General features: G+C 45.2%; 1 protein-coding gene across 5 annotated transcripts in view; it reads right to left on the bottom strand.

Moving 5' to 3' along the window:
• Nucleotides 1-14,814, bottom strand: part of DGKD (diacylglycerol kinase delta) — a 222,413-nt gene that overhangs the window by 33,809 nt on the left and 173,790 nt on the right. For 4 of the 5 annotated variants that reach the window (XM_063915850.1, XM_063915848.1, XM_063915851.1 and 1 more), the window contains 8 exons: nucleotides 13,892-13,990; nucleotides 13,711-13,807; nucleotides 7,106-7,216; nucleotides 6,918-7,014; nucleotides 4,650-4,757; nucleotides 4,448-4,561; nucleotides 3,321-3,455; nucleotides 2,954-3,120 (listed from right to left, as the gene is read on the bottom strand). In XM_063915850.1, coding sequence (XP_063771920.1) covers nucleotides 2,954-3,120; nucleotides 3,321-3,455; nucleotides 4,448-4,561; nucleotides 4,650-4,757; nucleotides 6,918-7,014; nucleotides 7,106-7,216; nucleotides 13,711-13,807; nucleotides 13,892-13,990 — 928 coding nt within the window. The remainder of the gene's footprint in view (nucleotides 1-2,953; nucleotides 3,121-3,320; nucleotides 3,456-4,447; nucleotides 4,562-4,649; nucleotides 4,758-6,917; nucleotides 7,015-7,105; nucleotides 7,217-13,710; nucleotides 13,808-13,891; nucleotides 13,991-14,814) is intronic. The other variant, XM_063915849.1, reaches the window with a different exon arrangement.

The following is a 14,814-nucleotide window of genomic DNA, read 5'->3' as shown; positions in this document are numbered from 1 at the left end:
TCCTAATGACTATAGGGGGTAATTCAGAGTTGAGTGCAGCAGCAAATTTATTAGCAGTTGGGAAAAACCATGTGCACTGCAGGGGGGGGGGGGGGGGGGGCAGATATAACATGTGCAGAGAGAGTTAGATTTGGGTGGGTTATTTTGTTTCTGTACAGGGTAAATACCGGCTGCTTTATGTTCACACTGCAATTTATATTTCAGATTGAACACATCCCACCCAAATCTAACTCTCTCTGCACGTTATATCTGCCCCCCTGAAGTGCACATGGTTTTAAATAACTGCTAACAAATTTGCTGCTGCGATCAACTCTGAATTACCCCCATAGTCCCACCCTTTGTTCTGAACTGTGCAGTATTGTCCTGTTAATGACTACAGAGTCCCACCCTTTGTTCTGAACTGTGCAGGATTATCCTGCTAATGACTATGGGGGTCATTCCGAGTTGATTGCTAGCAGCCGCTGTTTGCTGCGTAGCGATCATTGAAAAAAACGGCTAATCTGCGCATGCGTATGCACCGCAATGCTCACGCGCATTGGCCCTCATTCCGAGTTGTTTGCTCGCTAGCTGCTTTTAGCAGCATTGCACACGCTAAGCCGCCGACCTCTGGGAGTGTATCTTAGCTTAGCAGAATTGCGAACGAAAGATTTGCAGAATTGCGAATAAAAATTTCTTAGCAGTTTCTGAGTAGCTCCAGACTTACTCAGCCATTGCGATCAGTTCAGTCAGTTTCGTTCCTGGTTTGACGTCACAAACACACCCAGCGTTCGCCCACACACTCCCCCGTTTCTTCAGACACTCCCGCGTTTTTCCCAGAAACGCCAGCGTTTTTTCGCACACGACCATAAAACGGCCAGTTTCCGCCCAGAAACACCCACTTCCTGTCAATCACACTCCGATCACCAGAACGAAGAAATTTCTTCGTTAGGCCGTGAGTAAAATACCAAACTTTTTAGCAAATTTACTTGGCGCAAACGCACTGAGAACATTGCGCATGCGCAGTTTGCGACAAATCGCTCCGTTGCGAAAAAAACTAACGAGCGAACAACTCGGAATGAGGGCCATTGTACGGGTACGAAGTCCTTTGTAGTTTTGCACTGGTTCTAGCGACAATTCCAATTGCACAGCCGAACGCAAGGAGATTGACAGCAAGAGGGGGTTTATGGGTGTCAACTGACCGTTTTCTAGGAGTGTTTGGGAAAAATGCAGGAGTGGCTGGGCGGTTATCTGACGTCATTACCGTGTCACTCATCGCAGCAATCATCGCACAATATAAGTAACTACAGGGCTGGTCTTGTTTTGCACAAAATGTTTTTGCAGTCGCTCTGCTGCACAGGCGTTCGCACTCCTGCAAAGCGAAAATACACTCCACTGTGGGCAGCGACTACGCGTTTGCACGGCTGCTAAAAACTGCTAGCGAGCGATCAACTCGGAATGATCCCCTATAGACCCTCATTCCGAGTTGATCGCTTGCTAGCTATTTTCTGCAGAGCAGCGATCAGATAGTCGCCGCCTCTAGGGGAGTGTATTTTCACTTTGCAAGTGTGCGAACACTTGTGCAGCCGAGCGGGGCAAATTTTTTTTTGCAGCTATGGACTTACTCAGCCCTTGCGATCAGTTCAGCCTGTCCGGTCCCGGAATTGATGTCAGACACTCGCCCTGTAAACGCCTGGACACGCCTTGCGTTTTCCCTACCACTCCCAGAAAACGGTCAGTTGACACCCATAAACGCCCTCTTTCTGTCAACACCTTGCGATCGGCTGTGCAAATGGATTCTTCGTTAAATCCATCGCCCAGCACGATCCTCTTTGTATCCGTACGACGCGCCTGCACATTGTGGTGCATGCGCAGTAGTAACCTGATTGCTGTGCTGCGAAAAACAGCACCGAGCGATCAACTCGGAATGAGGGCCATAGTCCCAACCTTTGTTCTGAATTGTGCAGCATTGTCTTGCTAATGACTATAGGGCCTAATTCAGACCTGATCGCAGCAGCAAAATCTTTCTCTAATGGGCAAAACCATGTGCAGTGCAGGTGTGGCAGATATAACATGTGCAGAGAGAGTTAGATTTGGGTGGGTTATATTGTTTCTGTGCAGGGTAAATACTGGCTGCTTTATTTTTACACTACAATTTAGATTTCAGTTTGAACACAACCTACCCAAATCTATCTCTCTCTACACATTATCTCTGTGCACATGGTATTGCCCATTAGAGAAAACATTTGCTGCTGTGATCAGGTCTGAATTAGGCCCATAGTTCCAACCTTTGTTCTGGACTGTGCACCATAGTCCCCCTAATGACTATAGAACTGTGCAGATTTGTCCTCTTAATGACTATAGTCCCAACCTTTGTTCTAAACTGTGCAGCACTGTCCTGCTAATGACTATAGTCCCAACCTTTATTTTGAACTGTGCAGCATTGATCTGTGATCATTGATCTTCTTTAGCGTCAGTTTTATTCCACACAAAACATACATTTTATTAATTCAGTGGTTTAATGAATGGATAACAATTTTGTATTCCCAATATGTACAACTCTATTACAGATATATAAAACTGGGTGACTTTTGCACCACAGAATATTCAAGTGTTTTACATTGTGCCAGTCCTCATAACGGATGTGTGTTTTTCTCTTATTACTGTAAGTATATGTGAGCTAATAAGCTTTACATAAGATCCACGTTTGTTTTATTTATAATTGAAGTATTAAACCCTACAAGCATAGCCTTTTTATATGGCGTACTTTCCATATTTTGGAGGCTGCCACCCTCCCTGCCAACTGCTGCCAGTGGGCTATCCTTTTGAATTATCAATACGCAACAATCCATATCCAGCACCATTGGGGTGCACTCTCTTTATTACATTTACAGTAGATGCTGTTGGTGACATGCATATTCCCAGATTATGCTTTCCTGTACAAAGTAACATCTGTATGTTCCTAAAGGACGCTCACCTATGAATAAGGGCGCCAGCAGCATGGCCAAACCGCGACACTTGCGCTGACTCCTCGTCCGAGAGCACGTCAGGGTGCAGAGAAGTTGGAGAGAGGGTCGAGGAAACCTGTCGGGAAAGCTCACATTTCTGCTTATCTTTCCAAGATTTTAATGTACTTTCAAATGCCTGAGAAAAATTATAGAATTAGGGTATTAATAAACAGAGATATGTCAGAACCCCGACACTTTGTGATTACTATTAATAAGCCAAACATTTAAAAAAAAAAAAAAAAAAAAAAAAAAAAACCTGGAATTTAACCAATACGTTAATCGCATACATTTGCATTTTTTTTTTTTAGTCACATGTGCAAAACCAGCCATCTTTACCCTGTCTCTGGTGAGCGTCTGTGTCCTGTTCTTGTGCACTATACGGATATAACCAGGGGGTTGGACCCAGGCCTCTCCATCTACTTGCACGGGAACTCCTTCATCTCCAAGCACCGTGATCTTCACTGTCCGGCACTAAAGTAGAACAGTATATTACAGTGCAAAGTCACAAAGTAATCAGAGAAGCCTGAAACCAAATACCTCTAAAGGTGTAAATGAAAAAGCTTATGAATCTTTCCAAAATCAACTAAAAAAAAACAGATTTGATTGGAATACATTTTAGTGATGAAAACAAGAATCCTAAAATTGTGGTATGTTCCTATACACCTGCTCACCTAGCAGGAGAGAAGCACATATACCCAACATGTAAATGTAGCTGCAACGCAGAATGTGCAAAACATGGAAATATTTTATAGGCCAATCTGCTAAATCTAGACTTTTGTCTGATTCTGAGTGTAAATCTGCTTAGTAAAAGACTGCACATTAACGTGTCTGGTCATTTAGAAGGACCCACAGATAAACCAATTTGTACAATTCAGATGCCAATAGCTGCATATGCGTAGTGCTATGGTTACCCGAAAATGTGATTGATCATCAAGTTAAGACAAAACAGAAATCACAATTCCTGTTCAGGTGCCTTCTTAGCTTATATCTTTTAATTCCTGTTGTCAATGAGTAGCCAAAGGAATGGTTGAGCTACTTTCCACAAAATGCTGCGTTCCTTGCCCATAACAGTAACAGCCCAGTGGGCTGATCTGACATGCCCACTGCACAAGCTGGAGATGGGCAGTCAGTCTACAATTACTATATAGATCAGGCCTGGCCAACCTGTGGCTCTCCAGCTGTTGTAAACCTACAAGTCCCATCATGCTTTGCCACAGTTTTGCTATTAGAGAATGCTAAAAGTGTGCAGGGCATGCTGGGATGTGTAGTTTCACAACATCTGGAGAGCCACAGGTTGGCCAGGCCTGATCTAGATGATTCTGTGCGTCTTCTCCAATCACACTGAGGTAGATCAGGAACAGGAGTCAGCCTCATGATAAAACATCTCTGTATGTGACAAGACACACAGCAGAGACAATCACTATGCACTAACCCTACAGGAGTGTATATAAGCTTGGCGTTACCTGTGCAATCCGGTGATGCTGCAGTTTGATAACCCTGGACACAGCCATCTGCATGCTGCCAAACACAGCAACAACCTCCAGTATCTTATCATCAAAAGAAGGTGCAGCAAATGTCTGATGGCAAGAAGAGAGTAATGTAAGGGCAGAATGACACCAGGAGCACATGATGTAGACTGGCTCTAATTCACCCAGGAAAACTTACATCATCCTCCTTACTGCCGCCCCAGAAGTTGGTGCCACCAGCGTAACTGGGAATGTTCAGTACAGCAATTCCTTGCAGGCTGGGCAGGGGAATAGGCACCCCATCACACTGCGGGGGACATGGGGGTAAGAGGAGGTAGACACGCACATCCACTGAGATAGAAAGAGACAGACATCTAAAAGAAGAAAGACAGACACAACCAGTGTTAGGGACAGACACAGAGACATGCAAGGTGAACATGCACATTGTAAACAAGGAAGCTACATAAATCTATATAGTGTGATGTGTATTCAGCAAACGTGTAAAATGGGACAGAGACATAGATGTGAGCTTTGCTTTATGTATGTTCTTGTGGGCTGAACTAATATTCCTATCAGCTCACAGAACTCAGACGGGCAGTGCTGAATACAAGATACTGAGCTATCAGCCATGTCAGACTTGGTCCCTAATTCAGTCGCACGCAATGACAATGTTCGCGAGCTGAGCGATTTTTTGCCCCTGCATATGTGTGAAGATCTCTAATAACTCCTATGGCACATGCATTATACACAATGTACACATGGAGGCGCTGTTGCAATTGAAATGCAGCGATGTTTCTGAAAAGTGCCGGACATTCCTACCCACCACCACTGGGAGATGCTTGGGATATGGAGATGGTCCATATTATGGGTGTGTGATGGGCATGTCGCGGACCGGGGTGCTGAACTGGTTGTGTACTCAAATGCTCAATGATTCATGTTAGAGCCCATACTCAGTAGAATAGCTGCTCCAGCAGTAGGGTATCGATAGTGTGACCGATTATGGCTCCTTGCAGTATTAATCTATGGATGCTGACAGCGGCCATCTCAGTGCTTGCACATTCAGACACACTGATGTACACCAAGGAAGAACTCTGTAGCAGCATTTGCATAAAGTCTCTAACATGTTCAGATATGTCCTCATACATCTTTGCTGTGGTCGCCCCAAACAGCCCCTCTTGGCATGCCAGATCTGTGAGCATCTTTTAGCGTCGGGGGTCTTTTTATTGCTTCTTTTTTCCCGAAAATGCGTCTTAGTTGCAATGCAATGTGACTATGGCACAGGAGGAAACTGCTGATTAATGTGTTATATGACACTGAATCTGTACACAAAGTGCTACAATGTAGCAGACGCAGCTTTTTTCCAATAGCAGTTCTGTTCTGCTCCGTATACAGACTCGGTCACACACAATATACAAGTGTCATAGATCACATTAATCAGCTCAATCTCTTTGTGCATTCTAGCCGCATTGTGCTGCGATTAAGATGCATTTTCCGCAAAAACTGACGCTTGTGCAGAGTTGCGCGGGACCCGGTGGCTCACTCACACCTGGCAACTCGTGCTGCATGACGTTTAGAGGCTGGATGTATGAGGACGCATCTGTAGGCCCTTAATGAGGGTACAAATAGAATAAAACAGGCTTAAGGATTTCCTCCCAAAACTTTGAGATTAGTTTTGGATAGAGCTGACTTAATGTTAGAGATCTACTTCACTGAGCTGCAGCACCTCCTCAAAGCTTCAACAATCCAACGCTACTTTCCTCTCTGCTACTACCAGCTGCATCAAACAAGCAGCATACACGTGCCATATACGCAAGTCTTCAGGATCTCACCCATGCTTCTCCTGATCAGATTTGCTGCATTGAACCTACCACCCATAGCCCCTCTTAATTGTATACAGTCAGGAGCAGGACCCCGACACCCCCGCATTCTCTACATAACTATGTGATCTGAGCACTGCAGTTATAAAGGTATGTTCTTGTCGTTACAGTTTCCTTCTTATGCACTTTGTTGTGTGTTTACACCCCTATGTACAGTGCTGCGGAGCCTTTGTGTCACCATATAACTGAAAGATGATAATAATGTAGGTAAAATAAATAAAAAAAATTAATCCTCCCCCATATGAAAAATATGGAGGGCTTAAGTGTATACTTTCTATGACAAGGAAAAACATTAAGGAATTTTAATCATACTGCCTCTGTGGGGTAATTATTGATTAATTAGGGGATGATGAAAACATGTAATAATAGAGCCACACAATGTAGGCAAGTTACATCTGTAGTTGATAGTACAGAGGTAAAAGAAAGAGGTTTCTAGTTGTGTAATGAAAGGACAAGACTAGTGTACTGTATGTGTATTTTGGGTCATGGCAGGTATGGTACAAACAACACAATGGTGCAAAGGCCACACAGGTCAGAGGGAAACGGACAGACACAAGGAGACAGATTAGAAAGGGGGAGCGAGTATGCACCTCTAAAAGAACTCTCTGCTCCAGGTTCTTGTACGTCCTCTGCAGCAGCTCTTTAGTCCCCAGCACGCCATACCACATCCTATTCTTTGTGCGACTCCTGTTATCAGGGAGACATATGATGTAAACCAGCGGGGACACCACTTCAAGTGTGTCTGTCTGCCAGGAGTATTTATCTAGTTATTTCTTACCTACACTTCTTGGGGTGTTCATCTCTTTTATTGTTAAAATCCAAGGAGATTTTTGCATCCAGCCCAATCCCAAAGTAATTGTTCATCACACATTTTTCCGTGTAACAATCCCTGGGAGACGGAGCAGGTACATTAGAGACCACATGTTTGCTGATGTGTAAAAGGTGAATCCTTGCATCAATTACAGGACAGAGTAGCATGTGTACAAAGGCCTATAGGACAGTGACTTACATCACTGAAAAGTTATGGAGCTTCACACAAAACACAGAAAGTCATGTTGTTTCTCCTACCTTCACAATTACATGTATGCACAGTTAGCCACCTTCATGGTATAAATATTCTTTGGTAGGTTAAGTAGTTATGCTCTATATACTTATGCTAAGTATCTAGTGATCGGTCTTCAACAGGCTCCACAGGACTAGTGATGCACTACTCTCTCCTCGCTAATCAGGTGTCTTCTAAATACACAACAGTGTTGCCTCTGAACATGAATAGGAAGTTCATAGGTCTGGCGACAACAGCGTGCCCCATTAGATTAGCATTTTTACCAGTGCTGCAGGATCCAATGTAAAGAGCATCTAAAAGGACTGCTTCTATTTTATCCTGTTTAAATGATTCTAAATAATCAATCACAAGAGATGTTTTATAGGTGACTTCAAGCTGCCCTCTGCTGGCAGAAGTCCTCGTAATGTCGCAGAAGTTATGTCACAAAAGGAAGAAAGCAGTATGTAACATTCACTTTCCCACAGCTGTGGGGTTTTGCTATTCAATTAGAGGACTGAAAACCAGTCGACCCCCTCAGGGCTGAAAACCCCTTGTATCTGGAGCTCACATAACTACAGTAATCCAAAATTGGGTGCAAGGTCCACAAGGTTTTTTACCTCACTAAACCGTGTGCCCAACTGAATTCCCCCCATACAGTATGTATACCTAGGAACCTGTAGTAAAGTATAAATCATGCACAACCGACACAGCTCCCAGACAATACAACAAAATCTGTATACTCCTGTATAGGAGAGGTTATTGGGCAATGCCTAAACACTCCAAGGAGGAGACCGTGCATACTCAGGGGGATCAGAATAGATTTAAAGACATCACATTAAACCCAAGCAGTGTGGGCAGCAAAAAAAATATATAACATAGGTATACAATTTAATGTGTCACAACAAGGGAAAAAAATAAACTAAAAAATAAAATATTATATATATATATATATGTATATATATAAAATAGGATTTTAATTACCTACCAGTAAATCCTTTTCTCGTACTCCGTAGAGAATACTGGGGTTCCATTTAGTACCATGGGGTATAGACTGGGTCCACTAGGAGTCATGGGCACTTTAAGAATTTGATAGTGTGGGCTGGCACTGGATTTTCTGGTAGGTAATTAAAAAAATATTTTCTCTAACGTCCTAGAGGATACTGGGGTTCCATTTAGTACCATGGGGATGTACCAAAGCTCCCAAACCGGGTGGGAGAGTGCTGAGGTTCCTGCAGAACTGATTGACCAAACTGAAGGTCCTCAGAGGCCAAAGTATCGAACTTGTAGAACTTAGCAAACGTGTTCGAATCAGACCAAGTAGCTGCTCGGCAGAGCTGTAAAGCCGAGACACCCCGGGCAGCCGCCCAGGAAGAACCCACCGACGTAGTAGAGTGGGCCTGTACAGATTTTGGAACCGACAGACCTGCCGTGGAATAAGCTGCTGGATAGTGAGTGAGCGAGTCGGATTTCCTGTGAAGAGCTTTCCTCTTTACATATACCTTCAAAGCCCTCGCAACATACAAAGACTATGAAGTAGCGGAAGTGTCGGTGATAACCGGAACCACATTAGGTTGGCTGATGTGAAACGCAGACACCATTTTCGGGAGAAATTGCTGACGAGTTCTGAGTTCAGCTCTGTCCTAATGGAAAATTAAATAGGGGCTCTTGTGAGACCAAGCCCCCAGCTCCGACACACGTCTTGCTGAAGCCAAGGCTAACAGTGTGACGGTCTTCAACGTAAGATAATTTACGTCCACCTCCTGTAATGGTTCAAACCAGTCCGATTGGGGGAACTGCAGCACCAAACTAAGATTCCAAGGTGCCGTGGGAGGCACAAAGGGAGGTTGGATGCGCAGAACACCTTTCAAAAACGTCTGGACCTCAGGGACAGAAGCCAATTGTTTTTAAAAGAAAATGGACAAGGCCCACATCCACACCTGCCTGCAGAAAAAGCAGGAAACATCCCAGGTGAAATTCCACCGCAGAATAATTTCTGCTCTCACACCAAGAGACGTATATCTTCCAAATATGGTGGTAATGTTTAGACGAACGGGCCCTGTTGTAGAAGATTCTCGCAAAGAGGTAGAGGCCACGGATGTTCGAGGAGCATCTCTAGAAGGTTTGCGTACCAGGCCTTTCTTGGCTAGTCCGGAGCAATGAGTATTGCTTGAACCTTTTCCCTTTTTATTCTTTTGAGAATTCTTGGGATCAGAGGAAGTGGAGGAAACACGTACACCATCTGATAAACCCATGGAGTCGTCAGAGCGTCTACCGCCACTAACTGCGGGTCTCTGGACCTGGAACAATACCGCTTGAGCTTCTGTTGAGACGAGAGGCCATCATGTCGATTTGTGGATATCCCCACCGACGTGTTAAGCACCTGAACACTTCCTGGTGAAGGCCCCACTCCTCCGGGTGCAGGTCGTGTCTGCTGAGGAAGTCTGCTTCCCAGTTGTCTACTCCCGGAATGAAGACCGCTGACAACGCCACAGTGTTTTTTTTCTGCCTAGAGGAGAATTCTTTACACCTCTGACATTGCTGCTCTGCTTTTCGTTCTGCCCTGTCGGTTTATGTACGTCATTGCCGTCACATTGTCCGACTGGACCTGAATGGCCCGATCGTGAAGAAGATAGGAGGCCTGCAGAAGGGCGTTGTATATGGCCCTGAGTTCCAGAATGTTGATTGGAAGGACTTGACATTCCTGACTTGACCATCTTCCTTGAAACTGCCCCCCCTGAGTGACTGCTCCCCAACCTTTGAGGCTTGCGTCTGTGGTTAACAGGATCCAGTCCTGAATTCCGAACCTCCGACGAGGTGAGAAATCTGTAGCCACCACAGAAGGGAGATCCTGGCTTTTGGCGACAGACGAATCCTCTGGTGCATGTGAAGATGCGATCCGGACCATTTGTCCAACAGATCGAGCTGGAAGGGTCTTGCGTGAAACCTTCCGTATTGAAGCGCCTTGTAAGAGGCCTCCATTTTCCCCTTTATCAGAAGATCGTCCAGGTACGGAATTATGTTCACTCCCTGCTTGCGGAGTATAAACATAATCTCTGCCATCACTTTGGTGAACACCCTCGGTGCCGTGGAACTGGTAGTGACAGTCCTGCAGTGCAAACCGTAGATAAGCCTGATGAGGTGGCCAGATCGGAATGTGAAGGTACGCATCCTTGATATTCAGAGACACTAGGAATTCCCCTTCCTCCAAACCTGAGATCACCGCTCTCAGAGACTCCATCTTGAACTTAAACACTCTTAAGAACGGATTCAAGGACTTGAGGTTCAGAATTGGTCGTACTGAACCGTCCGATTTCGGTACTACACACAAGTTGGAATAGTACTCCTTGTTGTGCAGATGAGGTGGAACTGGAACAATGACTTGAGTCTGTACCAGTTTTTGGATGGCCTGCTGTAAAGTTATACTTGCCTCTAGTGAAGCTGGTAAGCCCGATTTGAAGAATCTGTGAGGTGAAAGCTCTTGGAACTCCAGTCTGTAGCCCTGGGAAATAAGATATATGACCCAGAAATCCCAGCACGAACTTGACCAGATGTGATTGAAGAATTTTAGTCGGGCTCCCACCTGACAGTCCTCCAGGCATCGCGGTCCATCGTCATGCTGAAGGCTTTGAGGAAGCAGAGCCTGAGCTCTGTTCCTGAGCACCTGCAGTTGCTGGTTTGCGTGGTTTACCTCTTGCGCCTCTGAAGGCCGTAGAAGCACCTCGGGATTTTCCCTTAAACCTGGCTGTCCGAAAGGACTGTAAATTTGAAGCTGAATAAGCTTTCCTGGCTGGGGGAGCTGTGGAAGGAAGATACGTAGACTTACCCGCAGTATCTGTGGAGATCCATTTGTCCAGTTTGTCTCCAAACAAGGCCTCTTCTGTGAATGGTAGGCCTTCCACGCCTTTCCTGGAGTCCGCATCAGCAGTCCACTAGCGTATCCACAAGCCCCTGTTTGCTGACACTGCCATGGCGGTGGTCTATGCATTAAGCAATCCAATCTCCTTTATGGCTTCCACCATAAAGTTTGCAAAGTCCTGTATATGCTGCAGGAGTAAAACAACACCCCATCTAGACATGGCATTTAACCCCTCAATTAGGTTACCTAACCATTTAGCAATGGCTTTTGTGTTCCACGCACATGCAATAGTGGGTCTCTGGGCAACCCCAGTAGCTGTGTACAATGATTTGAGTGTAGTCTCAATTTTACGATCAGCCGTATCTTTTAGGGAGGCTGCACCAGGGACAGGCAATACAATTTTTCGTGACAGCCTAGAGACTGATGCGTCCACTATCGGTGGGTTTTCCCATTTTTTCCTATCCTCCAGAGGAAAAGGAAAAGATGAGGGCAAACTTTTAGAGATTTTAAATTTCTTATCAGGATTAACCCACGGTTCTTCAAACAGGGCATTCAGTTCCTTTGATGCAGGAAAAGTGACTGAAGACTTCTCTTTTACATTAAAATAAGATTCCTCACACTCCTCTGACACCTTATCAGGAATCTGTAGAACCTCTGTGATAGCCTCTATAAGAGGCTCAATTCCCTGTGACAGAGTAGCACCCCCCCCCCTCCAAATCCACTTCACCCTCCTCCATGTCTGACCCGTCAGCGTCAGACTTCAGAATATGGGCCAGAGATCGTTTTTGTGGACAAACGGGAGGGGATTGAGACGCTGGTTTGGGGACTGAGTCTCTATTCATAAACTCATCCACAGTCTGTCTTAAGTATTGCGTCTCTTTCTCATTGCGGGATAGCTTTGTAGAAATATTTGAGATCATTCCCTTAATGGAATTAACCCACTCCGGTTCAGCCCTGCTATTCTGGGAAGGTGCACTGCCTTGAGTACCCAGTAGTGAGCCCCCTGGTGAAGAGGAACACTCCACTGTACAAGAAACACACTCTTTGCCTGACATAATGTAAATGTGACAACACACACACACACACACACACACACACACACACACACACACACACACGAAAAGGGTAAGCACAATTAACCCTCAAAGAGCCCTTCAGGGAGACACAGAGTTATTTGGAGCCAGCCCCCACCGCGCCCTTATCACTAATGCCAAGCTTAGCCGGGTCGCAGACCAAGTACCCTGATAGGGGACTTATTACACTAAGAATCGCTCTCCCCTGCTATGACCCCCTGGTACCGCTGAGGTAATCTGGAGTCTCTCCGGAGGAGCTGCGCGTCCCTGTCAGTGAGCATCTGTGTCCACTGCAGAGGGAAAATGGCACTGGTGAGCTGCTGAATCCTCTCATCATCTCATAGTGAAGGCTCCGCCCCTTCAATGGCGCGCGGTATTCCTGCTTTTTTTTATACTGGCTAGTCTAGGGTTCACTTCTCAGGAGTGCATCTAACAGTGTAGGAAACCTGTCCAGGGGAGGGTCCTGTGTATACAGACCTCCCCGCTTCAGTGCAATACCAGCTAAGATGGAGTTCAGAAATGTCACCAAACAGTTATGCACAATAAAACTAAAAGAACAAAAACAAATTTACCAGGGAGGACTGGAGCCCCAGAGGCCCGCTCCGGCCCCCATAAGTGCTTTTCCGCCTGCCTAGCACTACCAACCAGTAGACTGTGGCAGACACCTGCGTCCTGTGCTGCCCTGGCCATCCAGTGCTGTGACGGCAATACAATAGAACCACAGCCCAAGGGATGATGCGCTGCTAGTGCAGCTAGTAAGGGGCTCTGCTGGTATCAAGAAAGGGTCCTAGAGCACCCGCAAGTGCCTGGTGACCCTCTGCAAGGTGCAGGCTGCAGCTGGAGTGACAGATGTCAGCTGCTGGCACTGACATAAGCTCGCTCTTCAAAATCATGATCCCAGAAGGGTACTTAGGCAACCTAATATAATGAAAATATTTTATATATATCACACACGTATATAAGTTGGGTTGCTGGAATTAGGGTGAGGGGAGTTTCGGCCTCCCCTCTAAACCCACAATCTACAATGCCCCCTGACAGGACAAAAGAGGAATATGGTATGCTACTCCTCTGCCAGGGTCTCAGTTGCAGCCTGCGTCATTGCGCCACATGGCGTATGGATGCTCAGTAACGAAGGATACATCTGTATGTAACATTGTCTTACAATATTTAACATACTGAAATGCTATAAACTACTTGTTATCTGTAGTAGAAGTTCTATTTTATCTTACAAGATTACAGTTTCCATCCCAAATTAACCTACTGTACTGCTGTATACCATAGAGGACCTGATATGGCTTATGAGCGATTGATGCTTGTAAAAGCAATCAGAGAAATAAAAATGTCACAGTGAAAATCTGCACATTTTATTGTACTCTTATCCTCTTTATGGCATTCTTATCAATTCCACTTACAAATTGTCTGGTTCAGTGCTAAAGGGGTCAGCGCTGATTAGCAGGCGACTGATGATGGAGTTCTCAGGCAGAGATCCAGACATTCCAGCTCTCATGTCTAGAAACAAGGAGAAATGCGGTGTTACAACCGTTGCACATGGTGGGCCTATGGAACACAGTATATCTGAACAGAATATCTCACTTGGGTACATGTGGTCCCGTTGGGTGTTAGCAGCAGGGAGGGATGCTGAGGCTCCTGCGGACAGGCTGCTTTTGCTAGTCACTCGTTCTGACTTTGCAGCTGCAATCACAAGATACAGTATATCTATTAGCAAAATAAGCAAAGTCTTACAGAGAGGTTTTCATGGCGCAAACAACAGAATGTAGCAGTTATAGGTATTTACAGAGCTAATTATCGATCAGCAGGCACTACGTCATGATCTGTTAAGCCTACAACACAGTCCTTAGTTGATTACAGTTCCATTTTAACATTACTATTGTACATAAAAATATCATAGAACACAGTGATTTATTTTTTATCTTTACTAACAGTTTAGATTTCCGGACACGCTACTGAGAAATGCTCTCTACCCCCATACAGCCTGGAGCTGGGGAAAAAGAAACATTTCCATAGCTTGTCTTTAATAATACAGGTTTTTAGTCCTAATACAAAGGAATCTCCAAATACTATCACACTGAACTTTTCTATAGGGCCCCATTCAGAGATGCTTAGGGGACACTGCTTGCGATGACATACTGTAGGAACCGTTCTGAACATGCTCAGTGCACCAACCATCGGGTTTATATGTAAACCATTGGTCTACGAACCAATCCGAATTAGACCCACTATGCAATAATATGCAAATGGACCAGAAGACGTTTTGTGTAAATAGACGCCTCCTGCCTTCTTCTATGATCCGCTGCTGTACCAAAGGGCGCAACATCGGATCATCTGCACAAACATCGGCCATCTGAGTAACCATCAGGATGGCTGGGATATTTACACAGCTGAAGCTAGGGAAGTTACAATTCACTTCAGCACACCCTTGTTTTCTCCAATACTGCAGTTTGGTGGCAGTGCATGAGATTTTGCAGAACGAGATCTACACATGCGCAGTGCTGCAT

Source organism: Pseudophryne corroboree, chromosome 4 (assembly GCF_028390025.1).
Source record: "Pseudophryne corroboree isolate aPseCor3 chromosome 4, aPseCor3.hap2, whole genome shotgun sequence".
Taxonomy (NCBI): Eukaryota; Metazoa; Chordata; class Amphibia; order Anura; family Myobatrachidae; genus Pseudophryne; species Pseudophryne corroboree.
This window is presented reverse-complemented; position numbering and strand designations above follow the sequence as displayed.